The sequence below is a fragment of the Aythya ferina genome, assembly GCF_964211825.1.
Source record: "Aythya ferina genome assembly, chromosome: 2".
NCBI lineage: Eukaryota > Metazoa > Chordata > Aves > Anseriformes > Anatidae > Aythya > Aythya ferina.
Genome location: NC_140297.1, coordinates 69,534,193 through 69,556,162, shown reverse-complemented (window position 1 = coordinate 69,556,162; position 21,970 = coordinate 69,534,193). Strand labels below are relative to the sequence as shown.

Here is a 21,970-nt window from a genome sequence, read left to right as displayed (position 1 = left end):
TACCTGGGGCAATACACCACTCGGCCTCATGACTTATGGTGTCCTGCGATAAATTGTTTTTACAGAAGCTGGCCAAAATCAGCTTAACACGTTTGGAGCTCAGGAGAAAACATTTCAAAGCAGCATTTAGCCTCGATATAAGCTACAGGCATGTTGTTAAAAAGCTAATTACATGGAGACAAAGGATGATTGTTACTTTTATATTACTGTGCGATATTAACCCTTAAGAGTTCACGTTTGACGATACGTTGGTGGTAATTGAAACTACTAGTTCATTGTTTGTATTTGAAGTCAAACTTGATTCCTAGAGTCACAGAAATCATTTATGACATTATTTGGGGTTATTGAAACAGATAAAACTTCTTGCAATCTGGGATGTTTTTTCTAACTCCAATACAACAACATATAAAAAGCAGTGTTAAAATGTGGAAGTGCTGAAATTATTTCTTACTTCTGTACTTATTATCTCCTTTCAGAAAATCTGCCTTTATAGTGACAAAAAGCTGTGAAGAACAGTTTTCATCAAATTCTGCTTATTTCAGGGGACTGAAGAACAAAGATAGGAAAAAAAAAAACACCACCACCACCACCAACAACAAAACTTCTGACAGCAGGTTTTGGGCTGCAAGGGTTGAAATTTGTCCAAACATTTTCTCTCTCAAGGTTATAGATTTCATCTGTTTTAGACAATAGCCACCACATTCTGCTACAGGTTGCATGGGCTCTTACTTCTAGAAAGGCAAACTGCTGAGAGAAAGGAGGTTCAGCAAAGCCATGGTATGAGGAAAGGTCCTGGAGTCAGCTCTCCAGCAGTACCTACAAAGCTCTCCTTTTGCTGATCACATTAACTGTGCACACCTCCTTTTAATATACGACCACACTCATCTGTTGTCTTAACCTGCTCTCTTTCTTCATAAGTTTTGGACTCATCTCCCCCTCCACTAGCTGGGTCTAAGAAAAAGACAATTGCTTTCAGCAAGGATGCACATGGGTGCAGTAGAAGAGCCACTTGAGCAGCCTGAAAGATCAAAGCTGAAGGCTGTAGGTTTCTGGAGCCAGAATTGTCATCTTTTTATTACATACGTGTGTGATGCCCGCTATAAGAAGGGTTGGCCGATGGATGTGAGGCACCACTGTCAAACTAATCTGAATGGAAAATGACAAGGATGCTAGAGCAATGAAAAAAAATAATCACAGTTATCAAAAAAGCTATTTTTGATCACAAAACAAAATTTTGCTTCTGCTCTGCAATCTCCCCCTTGGCAAGCTCTACAAGAAAAGAGATGATGAGAGAGAGGAAAGGAGAGAGAAATAAATACAGGGAGAGTCAGGGGGAGAGAAGGAAAGAGAGACTGTGGGTGCATACTTTTAACTTGTCACAATACAACACTAGCTTTTAATTAATACTGTGTATGTACAACTTTGAAGACTGTTGGTTGTGCAGTATTTTATGATAAATACATTTTATGGGATTTTGTTTCTAAAGAGGATTTTGTAAAATAACCTGCCCCAATAAATGATTTACCAGCTGCAGTAAAAGATCAAGGAAATTGCTCAGATTGCATCTTGGAGCATCTGAAACTCTGAAGTTTATGGACATCTAAGCTGCCCCCAGATCTAAAGTCCTCTTAAAAAATTTTGTAGTAGCTAATTATCTTGCATTGCATTTTTTAAAAGGCAGCAATCCTAGCAGAGAGGAAGGTCTGGAAACAGACAAAGAGGATTTGACGCCCTTTGATGGAGAAAGTAGGAGACAAGGAAAGGAGAAAAGATGGACAGAAGTGAATAACAACTGAAACCTCATACTGGCATGTTAGCAAATGCAATTAACAACTTGTATGGGATCTGATACTCCTTCAATTACAGACAGAAACTGAATTAACTCTCAGTGAAAAAAAAAAGAAAAAAAAAAAAAAAAAAAAAAAAGGATGATTAAAGACGTATTCTTTACATGGCATGCTACAGACAATATCTATATTACTTTACCAAGAATGGAATGATTTGTTTTCCCATTCTTTTTCTTTTTCTTTCTGATAAAGATGACATTTTACCACTTGTGTAGCAGAAAGCAAAGAAATGCTCTCTAAATTCTGTTTTGTTCTAAGCTCATGGGACCTTCACATAATAAACAAAAAAGTAAAAAAAGCAAACAGTGATGCTTATTTCAAACAGGATGACAAAGGCTGTAAATAGAATGGCATATTGAAATAATAAAATACTATCCTCAGCTGTCTTCACTGAAGGACAGAAAGCACAGTCACTGGGAAGCATGCTTGGTAGCCTTTGTTTCATACTGGGAATATATGGTTTGCACCCTGTAACTCATGGTGCTCAAATATAGCTCTGGTCCCCTTAATGGAACCACAGCAAAGCCAGTGTCCACACTGGCACAGGGATCCAAAAATCAACCAGGTTTCCTCAGAAATGACAAGCAGAGGAAATGGAAAAGCAAAAGGAGGAGAGAACCATCATTTTGTCTTGGGTCCCATATAAGACTGTGAGGTAAATGCCAGCTGAGATCCCATGCCTGTGAGGTGAATGCCAGCTGAGGTCCCATATAATGGCTGTTCCTGCTGGAGCACCTTACAGGGTGCAAACCATATATTCATGCCACCACAGAGACCATGAGCTTGAAAAGCCTGGAGCTAGGCTGCTGAAGGGACAGTGACCAGAAACTAATATGTGCTCCAGGAGTTCTTTGCTGCTAAGGAAGAGTGAATTTGGGCCCCATTTCCCAACATTTTCAAGCTGAATGACTTTGGAAAGAAAGATTGATGCTGTCCAGTTACTGACTTTAAAATTAATTGGATTGCTGTAACTCTGAAAGACGCAGAAGAGAAACACTGACACATAAAATAAGCACCTTGAGATGGAAATCATTGATGATAATATGGTTAATATAATTTGAAAACTGAGACAGGTAAATAAAACAGTGGGAGCAGGCAAAGATATTTAGATGAACACTGCTACTCTAAAATCTTCTTAAATCATGGCCAGGACGCAGGAGCTTTTAATAGTCCAAAATAATATTGATTAGTTCAGCAAAGTCATGTCAGTCTTTTTTATTATGTGCTTTTTCCACTTGATTGTTGCATCGTGCAATGCTCAGTTCTGACCATCTCTAGGGATTAGTTCAGGTTTGTATAGTAAAAATATACCTTGTTTCTGTAGTGTCTTCACCCGATTTCCTGCCAAACTTTAAAAGCATGAATTGAACATGGCAAGTGAGAGCAGGGAATGACAGGCTATTATCCAGACTAGCAATATTGGAGGCTGCTTGGTTTGCAGTTAATCCTGCTTTCCAATGGTTTGATAGGGAAGTCATTTGAACCCAAATTTTTGGAGACATCCTCCCTATCCTGATGTTCATTTTCTGGATGCTTTGAGACTTTGGAGATGATTTGCAGGTGGAAGAGATATACAATATGGCTGTGTTAAGAACTTTCAAAACACAATTTGAACTTTTAAATCACAATACAGTTATATGAAAGACTGTTATTTCATTTCACAAAGGATTGGGTCTTCATTGTTTCCTACTAATTATAAATAACTGTCCAACTTTTGCAATTACCTTGAAGATGAAATCCCAGGAAAAACAATTATAAGTAAAAGAAAAGATTTCATTTTAATTAGGTCTTTTAATTTCATTTTAAATTATCTTTTCATTTTATGTCATTACCCATATCTGTATTTTATAATAGAGAAAAATAATATTTAAAGTAACATCCAAGAATAATAGTGTACTGTTACTAAAACACAGAACTGAGATTTTGCTATAAATCTTCCATTTCCACTCCTTATTTATTTATTTATTTATTTATTTGGCAAAACTCACAGTTTCTCAAAGCAATACTAGAATTTCAAAATTGCATTATCAGGTATAAATTGTTTCCAATTTTTTTTCTGATCATCCTCAGTCATACAAGATAATAAGGAGTAAAATACAAACAAACAAACAAAAAACATTGGTTGCTTATAAATGCAAGAAATATCTTACCTCGTATCCCTATCTATGAAGGGGAAATAATACCCTTTTTTCACTTTACAATGATTTTGTGAATGAAAATGAAATATTGGTTGTAAAGTTTTATTGGGAAGAAATGTACAATGAAATCAGTAATCCTGTATTCCAGGCAAGGTATACATGTTGTAAATAAGGCCAGGAGCTACTGTGAGCAAACAGCAGAAACTAAAATACTTAATATTTACCTGAACAAATAGCACACATACAGAAAAATGATCTCTATGGAAAAATAGCCTATGATGTCATAATCATAATAGGCATGTAGAAAGGTGACAATCTGACATTGCTTAAGTAATTGTCAAACTTTATGTATTGGATTTGTGGCTTAATAACTTTCATCTGAATGTAGATACCTCTGTAATACAAGAATAACAAAGCATGCTTCTGGGTTGTGAAGTTATTTGGTGATGAGATTACTTACCATAGAGAAAAAGTATACTTCTCTAACTCCTCCAAGTAAAAGTTGATCTCTGAAGATGCTTTACCTTCTTCCAGGCTTGTATTGTTTACAGGACCAGATTTTTCTTGATAATATTGTTCAGGTGGGTTATTCCAGTTGATCTTTAAATGAAAAGAAAAAAAAAATAAAAAGTATAGTAGTGTGATTAGCTGGGCACAGCTAACAAAGAGCTGCCAATTTCACCCTGTTTTGGACTTCCATCTCTGTCTTACTTCTCACTCTGCAAGAAAATTGTAAAAAGCAGTGGCAAATATGGCTCAACATGCTTAAGAGTATCATTCAATGGATTGATTTGTTATTATACGTTGGTGGTTTGAGAAATCCTCTTAACTCATGTTGACACCAGAAGTCATCTAGCCTTCCTCTACCTTCTCATTTCACTGCACTTTATCAGCATAAAAATTGGACATCCATACAGAATCCACACAGCATACGGAGGGAGCTGATCTAGGAAGGGAATTAACACTATTTGGCCTCTTTCTTTTTAAATTGGGTTAGCTCTCAGCTGGATCCACTCTGATCCAGGCCACACTGCTCTGGTGCCAGAACAGAGGAGGAGTTGGGATAGTACTGCATATTTCAGTGCAACACCAAGTATAGATTCATAATCTGTGCTTATCACTGGAATAAAATTCTTCTTATTATTCAGGCCCAATTCAGCACTAGCGTCACCTTTCTCTTGAGTGATTGCAAGTTTCTTGTGTGCTTGGCATTAATTGACCCTTCTTAGAGGACTGGACATCACTTCCACTAAGAGACGCCATTACTAAACAGATTTCCTCAGGGGACTTAACAAAGCTATCTATTAATACATTTCTAAGCACAATAGCAAACTCTGTGAAGGGTTTTCTAGGTGTTTGATGCCTTCAAGGTTAAGAGTAAATGACTATCTGGAAACTAGTGTAGTTCACTTGAAGACATTACTGATCTTACTGAAGAAGTGGTTAAAATTTTCTAAACTTTCCTTGAAGACAACCTAAATGATTTAAGGATGCTTCTGGCCTTCATGTTTATGCAAATTGTAATGAAAAAGAATATCCAAATTTGCTCTCTTGATCTCAAAAATCTCAAAGTTTCCAAGGAACAAGCTTTCCAAGCTTTAGCTTTAGATGTAGTTACATCACTGTATACTTCACTAATTACGAAATCTACAAAGATTTATTTTTTCCTTTTTCACTCAGTAAACTATTTTGCTCTAAAAGGCAAATTTGTATTCTGAAGCTTGGATTACCTAGACTGCAGCTACATTTTGAATTTTAATTTAAGGCTCATGGACGTAACAGACAGAGGTTCATATCCATGCCTACATAATGCTGAACATTGTTATTGGTAAACATGACACAAGCATTATATATTCAGCAGCTATTGGAAAAGCTGCCACAAGCAATGGGATATATTGTCAAAAAGTGATTCTATGTAAATATGAAGAGTTAAGGCAGACTAGAAAAGGGTAGCACACTCAAAGCTCTTTTTAAATACTAATGCCAAGCAGCTACTGATAGCATTGCACTTTACTACATGACTGGCCTAATTCCCTAGAAAAAGTCCCGGCTACATAGTTGGTTGTAGTGTGTAAAGTGCCTTACATTGACATGGTCTCCATGAAACTAGTTCCTGTGCAAAATACATATAAAATATTATTTAAAACATAAACCCTAAAAGCATTGAAAAGCATTATGAGTGAATTTCTCTGAGACTATGTTTGGTCTTGTCTGAAGTACAAAAGCAGGAGCTTGCTCATATGCATGAGGATGGGACTATGGCAACAGAATATATTTTACTTCTCATGGAAGTTACTGGCCAGAAGCACTGTGTCCTTCATAGAAAACATTTAATATCTTGAATACATGCAACTGTGTGTATTCCAATTGCAACAAAAAATAAGTTGTCGCTAATGCCCATTGCTCAGGAGATACTCAGTGGGAGATTATGTACTTCTGTAGCATAGGTGATTGGAGGTCTGAAGGGTTATGTTTGTTTTCACTGATGTAATCTACTTTTCCCAAAATGGTTAGGTGAGACCCAAAATTCTGTTTGTGTTTAAATATATATATATATATACATACACATATATATATTTTTTCAGAAGGAAAAGTGGTAGTCGAGTTGAATAATCCACTACATGAACTGCTGTCTTCCCCCTGTTTATGCTAGTTCTGTATTGTGTCCAATTTACGATTGTTGAGTAAAATTATTTTAGAAGACATTTTCAATTTAGAGTTACAAGTAGGCCTAAATGACATAGTTCAGATTAAGTGTCTAAATCTTGAATGTGCTAAAACAGGGATCTCTGAACATTAGGGTTCACTCATCCTATTAAAAAAGAGGGGCTCTTACAACCTTTGAAATGAGATTTCACATGCTCACGTTTCTTTTGTGCAGAACTTTTCTTGTAAGACTCTCAGTTCAGAAATCTATTTAAACATGTCAATAACTGTAAGCTAGTGAGTCATTTCACTAAATCCAAAGGGGCTAGACAGTATTGAATTACCCTTGAGCTTATGCACCTTGCTAAAATCAGGTCACTTTAATGTGGCTTTGAGAGCTAGCCACATCTGAGGATCCTATAAGAGTGTGGCATTTTGTTCAAAGGCAATGTGCTATTATGGGATTGTAGGAAATGACTTTCATTCTACCACTCCCATGGGTTGGGTTGCTTTGCCCATTACACCCACTTCATTGGTCTTTAGATTGGTCTTCCTATAGATATAAGACTACACACACATCAGTCTGCAGTTAAACTCATTTATAACTGATTTCTCTAAGTTACTTCCCTAAAGAAATAAGTCACTTGAAAACATAGTCATTTAAAATGCAGGAATTTCCCATTGCCCAGTTTGGTTTTGTTCATGGATATTTATATGCAAATCATCACCAAGTATGGAAAAACACTAATAAAGTCAAAGTTGCAATAATAATTCCCATCTACCAGGTATTCATACCATGGTACATGTACAGGTATATGCATATAGTACATGTATACAAGTTTAAGAGTACTCTGAGTACTGTTTAACCATGATGACGTTTTTCCATTGGCAATTAAAAGCATTAAAAATGTTTCAGAGTAGACTAGAACAGGGTGAGATGAATTGCCAGAACTGTTAATTCGAATATTCACATTTGCAATCACAGTTCATGCAGAGCTAAAGGGTAGCAACACTTAAAGACAAAACTGGCATCTTTGCTTAGAAAATATCTGACTTACATCAGCTTATGCAGGTAGAAGTAATGGACAAATTTTCAGGAACACGTTTTCCTTCTGTCTTAGTTCTCAGTATTTATGTGGTATAACTCACCCAGGAGGTGTTGTCACAATACATATGTGATTTCATGGTACCTTGTATTGACAAAATATTTGTTCACAAATTAATTATGTCCTTGACTAATTTACAAGGAATACGAATACTAAAAAGAACCTGATGATGGTTCTTCTGCACAAGGAAATGAGGACTTGAAGTTTATATATACATAGGAAATCTATGTTGCATTTAAATATCACTGAAATTATATCACCTTGCAGTGCAGCCTCGATCAAGCTGTTATTATTATTGCCTGATTATTGGATGGTCTTTCCTACTCCTCTTTGGAAATTTTTTTGTTTGTTTGTTTTGTTTTGTTTTGTTTTGTTTTGTTTTGTTTTGTTTTGGCTGAGACAGACACAGGAGACAGAAATACTGCTGGCCACGTAAAACTTTATGGTAGCTGTAATCAAATCCACAGTGTTAAAGAAACCCAGCAACAACAACACCCCCAACTTATTCCTAAATGGCACAGGTGGAAGCTCCAGTGGCTTCACCATGCACTTGCAGGGTGATGGTGATGCTCAGACTAAAGCCAGTACCTTGTGCCGTATTCCTTGTTCTTCTTTCAGCTGAAAGATACCACAGTGATCATCTGTATAGCCAGAGCAATCTTGGTAAAAATCATTCTCTGTAATAGAAAAGGTGCATTTTTATATTGGTACATAAGATAAAACTCTGAAAAGGAAGGAACTGGGTTTTGTTCCCTCCTCCACCACAGTCCTGCATGACTCCAGGCAGGTCATTTTTCCCCATTTGTCCTACTTATAAGTAGGTTGTTTGTTTTTTCCTACCTTCCAGAAGCATTAGGCTGATGCAGGGAAGACTTCAGATACTGTGGTGCAGGAAATAATGACTGTATAAATACCATGGAGAAAGAATAAGTAGGAAAAAAAATAGACTCAAGAAGAACAGTGAAAGATATTTTAAACACTCCGGAATATGTTCATCTGAAAAGAGAAGAAAGTTTGTTTTCTTGCATGGCCATGATTGCGGATTGAGAATGTCACCAAATGAGGCATGGGGATCTGAAGTATTAATGTTTTCTAAGCAACGTTTACTTAGTTAGTGAGTCCGTCAAAATACGTAAAAGCAGTGACCTGCAGCATGAACACAAATGTACTCCCACATAATGGCAAGCAATGGTGAGGAGGAAATAAATGTCTGCATTGTATTTCTTAATCTATGGCACACAGAAGATAAGCCAAAAATATACTTAATGATTAGTTTTGTGTTTTTTTTTTTCCCAGTTGGTTCCAATTCCCCCTAAATAAAAGACAGTCAAGTGTCCTTAAAAACATAATTGCCTTTAGCTATTATAGCTGTAGATATACGTTATAAAAATATGGTACAGTTTGTTTATAGATCTATGGATATACAGGTATATATATATGCTGAGCACTCAGAGGGGATTTACAGGTGGGGTGAAAGAAGAGGTCTACTGAAATCAGTGAAGTTACACGAATTAGTTACTGGGTTTTGTCACACTTCTGCACATATGTGGCACAAATACTTTGAATCCTTTCCACATATTCCATGCATGTGATACAGGACCAGATACAAAAGATATGTATCACATACACAGACACATACTAAAATATAAGCATACCTTTGAAAAGATGGTTGCTGTGGTTTTCTTTGTTGTGCAATTTATTTATTTATTTTGTTTGTAACTGAAATAATTCCCAAATAGCCTTGCTGAAATAATGAAAACTTTGACAACGTTTTTGCAGGCAAATGAACAAAGCAATAATTACCTTGGACAAAAAAATAAAAATAAAAGTCACACAATAAAAAGAATAAAGAAAACAATGGTACTCAATTTAGAAATGGGATCTCTAGTTTGTTATTTAATCATTACATGCTTTTTTTTTTTAATATTTTATTTGTAAGCCTCTGAATGTTTGTCTCTTTCTATACCACTGAGCTCATTACTTTAATTCCTCATAGATTTCTCTAAACAATTTTTGCCAAGTAAAAACACCTTGTAACTCTTCAATGCTATAACAGTAAGAAGCTGCTCAAATTAAAGATCAATAAAAAGTACAGAAAAAAAAATGTATGAAAATAAATAAATAAAGGAGATGGCAAATGCTTACAATTAGACAGGATGAAAAATCTAAAAAGAAATTAAATTTAGTTATAATACATTTCCCACTCTTTTCTTCATGAAAATTACTACTGAAGTGTTGTGTTTTGTTGTGTTTTTTTTTTTTTCTGTAATTTAAATGTTAAGCTGCCAGATGTGTGTCTCATGCTCGAAGAGTTGAAGCTTTGCATTATTTAGCATATTAAGATTCACAGAATTTAAAAAAAGGGCTCCTTTATTGCCTGGAGGTTCTAATTAAGTAAACCTTAGCCTGGTACATTTAAAACTTGCAATACAAGAGATTTTGCTTCCTTTTTTTTTCTCTATAGCCAAGTCTCATCAATATAATAAATATGGAAAATACTTAAGATGATATAATTTTTCTTTGACTTGAGGAATTAAACCTATCTATTATTTTAAGAAGATTTTAATAGAGGCCAGCAATCAGAAAGACATCTAAAGACTCCAGTCTTCTTTTTAATCATAGGAGTTGCTCATAGTGGGGGGAAATGCGACTTATAAAATTGAGCTATGTAGACATTGTTTCTTCCATATGCACAAAAAAAAAAAAAAAAAAAAAAAAAAAAAAAGCAGTTCTGAGAAAGAAAAAAAGATTCACAGAGTTCTTCATTATTAAATTGCATTTTAGCTTTTTTTTTTTTTTTTAAAGACTCTTTAAAATTGACCACAGAAAACTAATAAAACATTAATTAGCTGTGTTATCAACAGCTCCTTCATTGAAGGAGTTGGGATGACTGCATCAGAAACTGTAGTAACATAGAAATTGCTTTGATATATAGTACCCATAAATCATACCTTAAATACAGTTATTTTTGCCATTTTAGAAAATGTCAAAGGTGTCAACTTTGTCCAGATATAGCACTTAGCAGTGACTATTTTAGTAAACTGACTCAAAACACATTTTGTTCCCTGACAAGGGAGCATAACATTCATGATAAAAATGAACAATTTGAAGAGGAGAAAATAGCACCAAGTAAGAATGAACAAAGATAGGTATCATAACTATGATAAAGGTACAACAAGGTAAACTTTCTGTTAATAAATTAGATAATTCACATAAGAATGGGAAAGTGGGATTATACCAGGACCTGGCAAAAACAATAAAAACCTTAATATAACTGCAATGCTTTAAATCAGTGATCAGGTACTAATAGGAACTCCAGCAGAATGGTTTTGATGATATGCATCTGTATAAGGCAAACAGGAAAAAATAGCTGACATTTTTACCCACCACTTTGGAATAGGCATAACATAACACCTAGATTTAAGAAAGAATGGGAAAGAGGGCGATCTTATTTCTTGGTTATATTAGGTCCACCCAAAAAAGAATTTAGATGCTACATAGCTCACATCTGATATGAGATGCAAAGAATATGTCACCTGTGACAAGTCCATGAGTTCAGCTGGGAACTACATTTTATAAAAAGGATGGAAAGTTGGAAACTAAAATATTAATTCTATGCAACTACTTTTCTCAGCATAAGCCTTTTAGGGGCAATACCTGAGAGTATTAGCATGACTCTTAATCATGGAGGGTGTCTTACTGCCTCTCAGGCCCTGGAGAGTATAATGTAAATGTTTTAATCGCCTACATCAAGTTTGGAATTTACCCTTTTTGGTTATGTCTTCTGTAACAAGTACTGTGGTGCAATAAGAGTGGGTCTGTGGAGTGAAAGTGGCAATTCCGAGGACCACAGTAAGCTTTGAGTATCCTACTGTGTGTTGAAGGGTTTCTTTCATGTTTGCACTAGTCTCATCCTGGAAATTGATGGACCTAATTGTCCTACCTGATGCATAATCCCAAAGTGCACCCTGTTGCTTAGCTTCATCTTAATGGAGTCCAGACCCTCTGATCTTGAGATTACTCTGCAAAGTGAACCAGAGAGCAAGACATTTGCTTCAAAGTTGCCCTAAAACCTAAAAGTTAGATACATCCTTTGTGAACTGGGATTGGAACGGAATGGGAAAAATTGTCTGTACTATGAATGTTTTAAAGGATACATATAGATAATTTACTGTGAAATTTTGAGATATTCGGGGGTGGGAAGAGACCTGCAGAAGTCAAAATTGAAGAGAAAAAGAAAGTAATTTGGATCTGAGTCTCCTCTATCCTGTTTGAATATTGGACAAGATGTTTAGAAATTCAGTTGTTCTTTCTACTGAAATTGTTATCACCATAAAAATGAGCATTTTTAAACACTCAATTTTTAAAAAGGTGAACAAAAAGAAACAGGACAGTCACCAGCTAGGAAATTAGCTTAAGATGGTTTGACAGGAAATATTTCTGACTTTTATAGTCAGAGAAGGATAAAGTGCACTCCCTTCAGATGGCCACAACTTCTTTTTTAGTCAGGGGGTAAGAATTTTACAATGGTGCCACCCAGGAGTGGGGCAGCAGACACACAAATCTCCAACTTGGTTGAATTACAGAACAACACGAAAAGTCAAACGGGACTCTCTCCTCAGTTACACCCTGCCCTTTGGGAATCAATCGATGTGGTAAGAATTGGAAAAAGAGAAGAATGTGGATTATATTGATTGCACAACTGTAAGTGGGAGTTGAATTTAATCCTATCTGCAAGAATCACCCAATCCTTTACACAGTCCCACTTAGAGTAAAAAAAAATCATCAGAGAAAGAGAAGGTTCAGCCACCTGAGTCTCTGCCTGTACAAAGTATGAAGGGCAAGTAACCTTCATTTTAAAACATATTTCCCTTGAATGTGGCACCCATGAGGAACTACCAATGAGAACAGCTCTGGGGGCTTTTATTTTAGGTTATTACTTTTGCATCTGCATGCAATGGTTATGGAGATGTAATCAGCATGTTAGAAAAAGAATCATGTTACAGCATAATGAGAAATACTACAAGGAAGACTCAATGATTTTCAAAAAATTGTTTCAGAAGTATCTGTGAGTATTCTCAACAGAACAATCCTCTCAACAGAACCATTTCTCACTTACACAAGTCTGTTTTAAAAAATAAACTCTTTCTGTCCAAACATAATAACAAAAGTACAATGAAGCTGTGTCTCTGTTTGTGTCTTTGTTTGTTTGTTTTTATATGGAGGGGACAACTTAATATGTTCTGAATACAATGCTGAGTATTATCTGCAAGAGCACCAAAGTTAGACTGAGTGCCTCCCTTTCTTAGGTGTTATTCTGAAGCTTTGTTCAGACAAATGTTTTTTGATATCATGAAAGGACACAATTCACTTGCAATGTTTTTTTTCACAGACATGGAGGGAGTTTCAAATTGAAGTTCTTAAATATTCTCAGACAATATTTGGTTTATTTTTGAAAACAGACATTAAACAAAAGAATATTTCTGAGCTGGTAGATTTGAAAATCAGGGTCCAAACATTTCTTCTGGGTGTGCTATAGAAAGGTGATAAAGCATTGGAATGAAGGAAAAACAGAACATGAACAGAAAGCTTTCTGTCACAGGTTGACTAACAATATTTGTGACAATTATTTAACACGTTTCCACGATTTTTACTGTGGTACATGTGTAATTGGAGACTATGAAAAAAATAAATTAGGCTTCAGTTGACAGGAAGGCTGGGGAGGCACTGCCTGTTGGGGTGAGCATTGATGGGCAGGAAAATGCTGTTGAAATTAAACATTAGATAGACTATAAATCCTAGTTTATACATGATACTGCATAACTAATTGGAGGATTTCAAAGTGAAACATTTTCCCCTTTCTAGTTCTGAGTGCAGATATTGAGTTTACTGGTTACGTTACTGACAATCCTCCATCATAAAACAAACAAAACTTTTGAAATCAAAGTTTTGAATTAAATTAACATGTAATAGACTTACCAAGCATCATAAATTGAGCTCTTCAAGAAAAAAAAATCTGTTGATATGTGAATAAAGATGAACAAAAATAATTTTTGCCTGTTGCAAATCCAGGGATGCTTTTGGAGGTCTGCTGGAAGTTCAGGTAGGCTCCCTTATTATACCAGATCTTTTTTTTTAATTCTCTGTACGTGATTGTAGTATTTCTTCTTACAGAGTATACTAAGTAAGATCCTCTAATTACGCAAAACAATTTCTTAATCTTACTTCAATCAAAGTCATTGTAATTTAGCACCTTTCAAAATCAGACCACTTCTTTAAATATATTGTTTCAGGGTATTTGTAAAGAGACCTTGAATTGAAAATATGAGCCCTAAAATGTTTTATTTAACATTGGACATCTACTAAATTCCACATAACTAAGTTGAATAAAATTTTGACATTGTAGTTTTAGACCCAGGTAAACATTGGTGATGGGGATAGGCAGAAGAGAGCAGAAGGAATAGCTGTCTACCTGCACAAAAATTAATTGCTTATACATTCTAAATGTAGACCCATCCAAATGTTGTCAAGGAGAATAAGTCTTCAAAAAAAATATAAACCAGATAAAAAAGCAAATGTCAAAATACCATTAGATATTATTTAATATAATTATGTTCATACAGGTTATTCGTATTAAAATACTGTGAGTGCTCTAAGCTGCTTTGCGCAACTAATGTGCGCATGAACTGAATGAATTTCCATGTAAATTTCCCCAAAGTAAAAACATGGGGAAAAAGATCTAAGTTAGAGCCGTGATTATATTCTTTGAAGGAACAACATCCAGAAAAGACATGTTAACAAAGTGTTGGTCTTATTATGAGGTGTACTGAAATTTTAGTTACAATTTTTCCATAACCTTGTTAATATTTGTCACCAACACCCTTTAGCAGAAATTGTCATTAACTCTGTATTCTCCTTCTTATGCATCTATGGTGGTCAATATCAATGCACAGTTGTTATAAGTCCTTACTAAGCAATGCCATGCAAGCTCTTACCTCTGCTTGTACCCACTTAACATTCTATGAGCTATTCAACTCATGTGCTCGTAAGAGCAGACACATAGTCTTCTTGGTCAGTCAACAAACACCTCCAGAGAAATGGTTTTGAATTGTTTTGGGGGTTGCTCTAAAAGGAAAACTGCCATGAATACTGGCTTAAAACCACCATCCAGATGTCTATTGTGTAGTTCTGTGAAGACCACAGATTTGAAAAATACCAAGAACTACTGCTTATGCAGGAACCCTCAGGTAGCTATTTCTTACGTCTTTTTTTTTTTTTTTTTTTTCTGTTCAGTGTCTAAAATGGCCTACCATAACGTCCTGCTGTAAAAGGAGAACTGCACTTTTCTTTCAAGTGTCAGGATTCATTTATTGTCACTTGCACATTTAGCTCTCTCTGCACTTCAAGGGAGTGAGAATCATCCATTCCCTAAAACAAAAGCTGACCCTTGCAGTAGGTAGGAGAGCCCCGAGTGCTGGGTACAACTGCAGACCCTAATTATGGGGGCAACCCCTCGTTTAGCTTGTCCTATGGTGAATCTGTCTCTGGACATCATGCTAGCATATGAGCTTAGCATAGGACCTAGGAGTTATACTACCTAATTCTCAGAAACACAATTTACCTGGGATAAAAAGAACAGTGTAATTTGCAAGACTTTCACCTTCAAAAGAAATCCCACGTCCCAGAAACAAATGTTACCTGATGTCAATACAGACAAGCACTCCTACTGTATTTCAGCACAATTAATAAAGGATATTGCTATTAAAAATGTTGCAGGAAGAATAAATACTCCCCAAGCATCTAACAACATGTAATCCATGGATATAAGTGAACAAATAAAATGAAAGGATGTAAAAACATCACAGAAACACCAGCCATAATTTAATGTTGTCAGTACACTCCACACACACCTTGTAATTGCTAACACATTTGGCCTACTAATACATTTTAGACAGAGGAGCCCACCACTTCTGTACCTTCTTGCCTAAGCTGCTTTTGATCCCTCAGAATCGACTTAAACTCTTCCATCACTTCCTTTGCCTAGTGAAATAATTATGAGATGATATCACAGAGCAAGGGGAAGGGAGATGAGGGTATTTACACACATGCCAAACAGATCTATTTGCAAACTTTGAGTAAATTAAATGATGCAATAAAAGTCCTAACCTGCTGGATGCATTTTAAGCTCTTCCATTTTCCTCCCAGTTTCTTCTGGTGCACACGCTTCTCCTCCTTTTGCAGCATTAAACTGCTTTTCCACTTCCTTTACAACAGTGGGAATACTTCCCTTATGGGTGTCAGGATCTTTCAGGGAGGTCAGAGGTTGCCCTGCAGAGGAAATGACAAGCTGCGAAATGTAGAAGAACAATTCCTTCCACATGTTTCCTTGCTCCAGGAGCAGTAAGGGGTTGTCAGCTAGCATCATGACGGTATGGGCCAGGCCTTTGCCTAGCAGCTCTGTCAAAACTAATTTACAATTAAAGACCTGCGCAACTGTTTAAAGCTTTACAACTCCAGTGTATTTCGGGGACTGCCAAAGCCAAATGATAGAAAGCAATGCTGCTTTCAACAGCCAGGCAAGCAAAAAGTAGGAAGAAATACTGAAAAAAATGCTCTATAATGTATTTTAAATGGATAAATTGTATAAATGAAAATGATTCTACTTTATAATATTTATTTCCATTATATGCTTGTTGTTTGGGAAACAAAAAAAAAAAATCAGCTGTATTAAGTTTTCTTCTGGTTGATTCATGTTGCACATGAGCCAGCCATAAGACAGCAAACCTTGTAGGGGGAGGAAAATAAAATTTAGGAAAAGAATGAGCTGTTTTTCCATTATATGCTAGTGCAAATAAATGTCCTTAAAACCATTCTTGAAGAGTTAAGTTGCTTTTTATTTATCTTCCTGAAGTGTAGTAGAGCAGGGGGAATGAGGGACAAGCAGACTTCTTGGAGAGAAAATACTATAGATGCCTAGAAAATCTGCATGTTGCCTTCATAAGGATCTAGTCCAAAGAATGATGAGGCAGTGGGAGTCCTTCCATATGATACATCCACCCTGCAAAACAGCAGCAACAAACGTCTCTGATAACCCAGATAACACAAGTAGTGCAATCGTGCTAACGTAACACTACCCAGGCTAATATAGCCTGTATCATAGCTCTACTACAGCGAGATCATCCTGCTGCTGGGACCAAAACAACTCAGCTACCTTCAAGCATTTTCCTTGAAAACCTTGGCCTCAGCTCTAACACTGACAGGCTAGAGCAAAAATTCACATAGCACTTATTTCCCTTAGCTTTCAGTAAAGGCAAACTCCCAGCCTGCAGTCCTATGCGGTTTCAAAGCAAGGGCATCCACAATGGCAGCCATGGCTTAGGAACACAATGCAAAACTCCCCTCCTGGTTCCACACAGTTGTGAAACTTTCAAGATTCTGCTTAAAAAGATGTACCATTTATCATAAGTGCTTAGCTCCAGGTAGTGATTTTTACTGTAACTTGGCCAAAAATGGCACACAACATTGCACTGAAAAAGCTATTCTAGTATCTTACTCCTCCTCAGCCACTCTTCCACCTTCTCCCTTCTAAGCACCCTTTTGAGGTCTTGAGTACAAATCATTACATGCTAGTTCAGTGCCAGAACTTCAAACTAGCCAATTTTAAAGAGATGTGAATAACTGACTAGAATGAAGTGGGTTTTCCTTTAATTTTACAAGCCAGAAGAATAGCACAGATAGCAAAGCAAGTAACTGGAAGAATGTTCCCAACAGGTGTAGAGTAAAACTTCCTAAATGGGTCTGATCTAAAGTTGTTTGAACTAGAGAACAGATATGAAAGTTCTGTCCAGCTACTTTGCTGAGGCTGAAAGAGCTAACACTCTTCTGAATGCAACTGAATTACACTGGCCTTTTACACATGTGAATCCCCTCTTCTATGGATGCTAAAGTCAACAGAGATCTAGCTGTGGATTTTGCTTTGATAAAGAGCAGTCTCTTCAAGAATGTTTATGTCTAATGTTTTATATGGAGATTGATTCTAAAGATGTTTTCATGCATTTAGAATACTTGCTTATTTATATCCAAACCTATGCTAGTTGCATCAAATTTTCATACCTATGTTATTAGAGTTGTTGCTGCCTTCCAAACACACAACAATAGCTAATGAATTCCAGGCAGAAATTATCATCTATTTATTGACAGAGCCTGTTGAGCCTGCAATGGGGCAATAGACTAAAAATAACAGAAACTTTTCTTAAAAACAGCAGAGAATGGTGACCATGGAAGCAGAAGCTGTCCTCTTCCATGAACCTTACAAGGAATAACACTTCAGAAGAATGGAGAAAAGGCGTGATTTGGACTAAAGGCATGCACTGGATCTGATAATGCACATTCATAATCTAAAAGGAAGGTAGAATGGAAGCTATAGGGAGCATTAGGTAGCATTCCCCTACAGTGTGCATTGAAAGAGAGATCCTGTGTAGGAGGGAAGAGCCATACCTAGCTCAATAAAGATCTACGGTTTAAAAGAATAATGTAGCCTGGAGTCAGTGGAAATAATATGAAGGTTCTGTCCTAAACTTATATAACCAAGACAAATTTGAAGTGAAGGATAAAACACCATCTTCTAACCTGCTCTATTTTGCTTATATGTTGCAGCACCACATATGGCATTGATATGTAAGATCACTCACTATTTAGACTACTGCAGTAGAGTGAGTTACAAAACACCAGTCTTCATTTAGACTGTTCTTGCTTTTTCTGGTTTGTGTCTCAACCTTAATGTCACATTAACAGAGCTGCTTTTATTTATTTATTTATTTATTTATTTATTCCTGCTTTTGGTGTTTTAACAGATATAATATAGTATTTATAGAGCATATCAATGTGCGACAGCTTGCCACAGATCATAAACACATCTTTCTGTTGGAAATGTTGAAGTCGTGATTTTTCACCACGTGATCTCCAGTTCCCTAAGGTTCATTCCTTTAATTGTAAATAGCCAGAAAGTCATCAAGCTAGCGTTTAATAAACTTTTAATTTGAAATGGATTACCACATGTTGTGTTTGTTTACCCATTATTAAATCTCTTAGCAACATATCACCAGCAGAAACAGCATACTGTAGCACTGCATAGATACATTAAAAAGCAAACCCATGGGGGATATTAGCAGCTAATAATATCTTTAAAGAAGGTTCCAAGAAAAATAAATAAATATAAACAATATCAGAAATTACTCATGGAATTTTGTTAATGTAAATCTGTGTGGCATGGAAATTGCAGATCTTCCATGATCAGCTTATCAGCATATTTCAGAGGTCTGCATGTCAAATAGGACATACACTAATGCTTTTCCTAAGTTCTTAGAAACACATCTTTCTGCATCTGAGTATCTCAGGTTTTTCTTCATTTCCAAAACAGTTATCTATTTAGCTGCAGCCCCTTTGTTATGTGTGTGTCTGTGTGCATGGAAAGAATAATGGTAGGATAAAATAATGGTAAGGATGAGTTTTGATTTATTAAAAGCTTGTCTATAACTCTTTTTCACTGTTGAGAAAAATTGGCTGCAACTCCACCTTCTGAATCTACTATTCATTGGTTTGTTCTGAATCTGGAGAAGGAAGATTCTTAGCAGACATATAGAAGATTCACGGCAACAAAAAGACCTTAATCCTCATAATGATGTATGTTTAAACCTCTGTAGTTCTGGTATCAGGGTACATAAAACTCTTTTGATCAGTTTGGTTGCTGCTTAGCCTAAAAGTGATGCAGGGCAAACCTCATTTACTTTATCTCCTAAACTATCTCTCACAGTCTGAAAATACTTCTATTGGACTCTTCTGATGTTACACATCCAACCTGAGCTGTTCATTTGCCACAGTAAATGACTACTGCTTATCCGCTCTCCTCCTTTCCTTACAACATCCTCCTCTTTCTCCTCCCATGTCTTCTATCATGCATCACTGCTGCTGTTATCAAATGCCTGATGAACCTCTGTCTTTAAGAACTAAATCTCTGTTTCAGATCTACACATAATACTCACACAGACCCTAAAACCTGTGGGTTGGCTGCATCCTTCAATTCATTAAACAAGAGGGAACATAAGCATGTCTATATGCCAGAAAATAATTCTTATTGTCCCTTTCAGCTTTGCAGTCAGATCCCACACACTGAAAGAGAAAACCCAATGGCAGTGTCCTCCCATTCTTTCCAATTTTGCATTCCTAAGGGAAGAGGATAACTAATTTGGGAAGGGCCACCACAATATGGTTAATTATGTCTTCAGCTTAGCTACCTCAGAAGACTCACTGAGGCCAGAGAGGATGTTCAGTCTAATGGGAACATTTAGAAGTTTTGCAAGGAAGCTTCTGGGGAGGTCTGCTCCACATAAGCAAATGATAATTTGGCTTTCCTCTAGGTTACCACTTGACTGAATCTTAATAAAATTTCATAGGAATAGCATAAGGCATGACTATAACACTAGAGCTATCTCCTTGTCAAACTTGAAGTCCCTGTTCTAGCCCAGGGAGGTGCTAGAGTTCTTCCAAAAATAATTAGACATAAAGTAATATTAAAAAAAAAAAAAAATCCTGTAAGCCTGTTGTCAAAACCAGCTGAACTATTATTACTGTGACTTTCCAAGCATTATTCAGCCTCAAGCAGAAGTCAGCATGGAAAGTTTCATCTTCAGCAATGAGGGTGGTTTAAATTGCTCACAACTGAAAACAAAATTAAGCAATCTTAATAAAAAAGAATCACCATTCCTGCTATAACGCATGTTGGACCAATACCTGAACGAGGAAAATCTAGGCTGACAAGAACACTAACAACTAGCTAATATTGAAATGGAATGAAGGGTTGCTCCAATAAAAGCCTGAATTTAAATGTTAAAGTTTGAAATCATCACCTTGTGGTCCATGACACTTAACCTTCTCTGAAGCACCATTCTTTTCATTTTTTTCAGCAATACTGGAATACATGGGAAGTTCAGGTGGGAGATGAAGATGCACATCATGTTTATCTGAATCCTGTGGTAGTTTAATCATCTATTAAGGAAAAAAAAAAAAAAAAAAAAAAAACACAAAGCAAAACACATAATCAGTTCAATATTCCACAAAGCCAAAACATACAAGCATACACTATTTGTGAACTCTAGAAGTCCACTGGTATGAGCATGTTAGGATGTTCTTGCTTCTCCATACTCCATTTACTACACTCTGCTCTCATATCAGTTTCCTGTATGCATTTCCTTTACACACAGACTAAGGTGGACACCCCATAAATGGAGGTCACTCATTGTCCAAATCATCTAGGAAAGTATAGATTCCCTGGCTTGTTAAATCATCCCAGCCACGAGGATTATGCATTGTGTTGAAAGGCTAATTTTCTGAGTTTTTTTACCCTATTTCAACTACTTTGACTCTTCTCTTGCCCTTTCCTAGCTTGTCTGATGCTATGTCTTTTGCTATAAACTCTTGTTGCTTTACATGATTCTGAAGTTATTTTCAATTCCTTAGTATATCTAAAAATGAAGATTACCCTAAAAACACCTTTACAAAAAAATGCAGAACAAATAAGTACACTTTATTTTAAGTAACCCATGTTATAATTAAGATACTTTCAAAATTCACCACTTTTGGTAACTACTTTTTCCTGATCCAGAAACAACTATAAAAGAGGTATAAGTTTGAGGTCTCATTAGGATTCCAAATGAGGGAACATATTTCAATTACAAACAACACAGTTAATTTACAATTCCAGAAACAAAGCTTCCACTGAAAAAGAGTTCTTAATTCAGGCCTATTTAAAGCAGTTATTAAAAAAAAAAAAAAAAAAGTTATGTATGTTTGGACAAAAACCTATTCAAAAGTAAGGTTTCTACAACAGATCGCCGCTTGGTAGCTAGGGATCCCAGGCATACAAATGCAATGATATCATAAACCACACTCTTTTATTTTGTAGCCATGTATAACTGCAAAAGCACCTCTGAGATTCACTAAAACTGTGGTGCCAATTCACATATACTGGTGACAGGCTTAAACTCAGAATTTTAAACTCAGAATTTTAACTTTGTCTTATTTTTTGATCCAGGACTACAAACAGTATTTCAGCATTTCAAATACAATCTGGCTTTGAAAAATCATTAATTTCAGGTGAGAGTTGGAGATGTATTTGATGTTCATTTTCTTTATATGTCTAGTAGGTAGCTTGATAAACTGTTCTTTTTTACGAAGA

The 21,970-nt window shown here is 36.0% G+C and overlaps 1 protein-coding gene across 1 annotated transcript in view; it reads right to left on the bottom strand.

Annotated features, from left to right (window-relative positions):
* Positions 1–3,105: 3,105 nt before the first annotated feature.
* Positions 3,106–21,970, bottom strand: part of LOC311432454 (uncharacterized protein) — a gene marked incomplete at its 3' end in the record, with an annotated part of 78,822 nt that continues 59,957 nt past the window's right edge. The window contains exons 12-16 of the mRNA XM_084510904.1: positions 20,643–20,781; positions 15,904–16,065; positions 8,326–8,414; positions 4,446–4,585; positions 3,106–3,196 (exon numbers count right to left, since the gene is read on the bottom strand). Of these exons, the coding sequence (XP_084367030.1) occupies positions 3,106–3,196; positions 4,446–4,585; positions 8,326–8,414; positions 15,904–16,065; positions 20,643–20,781 (621 nt within the window). The remainder of the gene's footprint in view (positions 3,197–4,445; positions 4,586–8,325; positions 8,415–15,903; positions 16,066–20,642; positions 20,782–21,970) is intronic.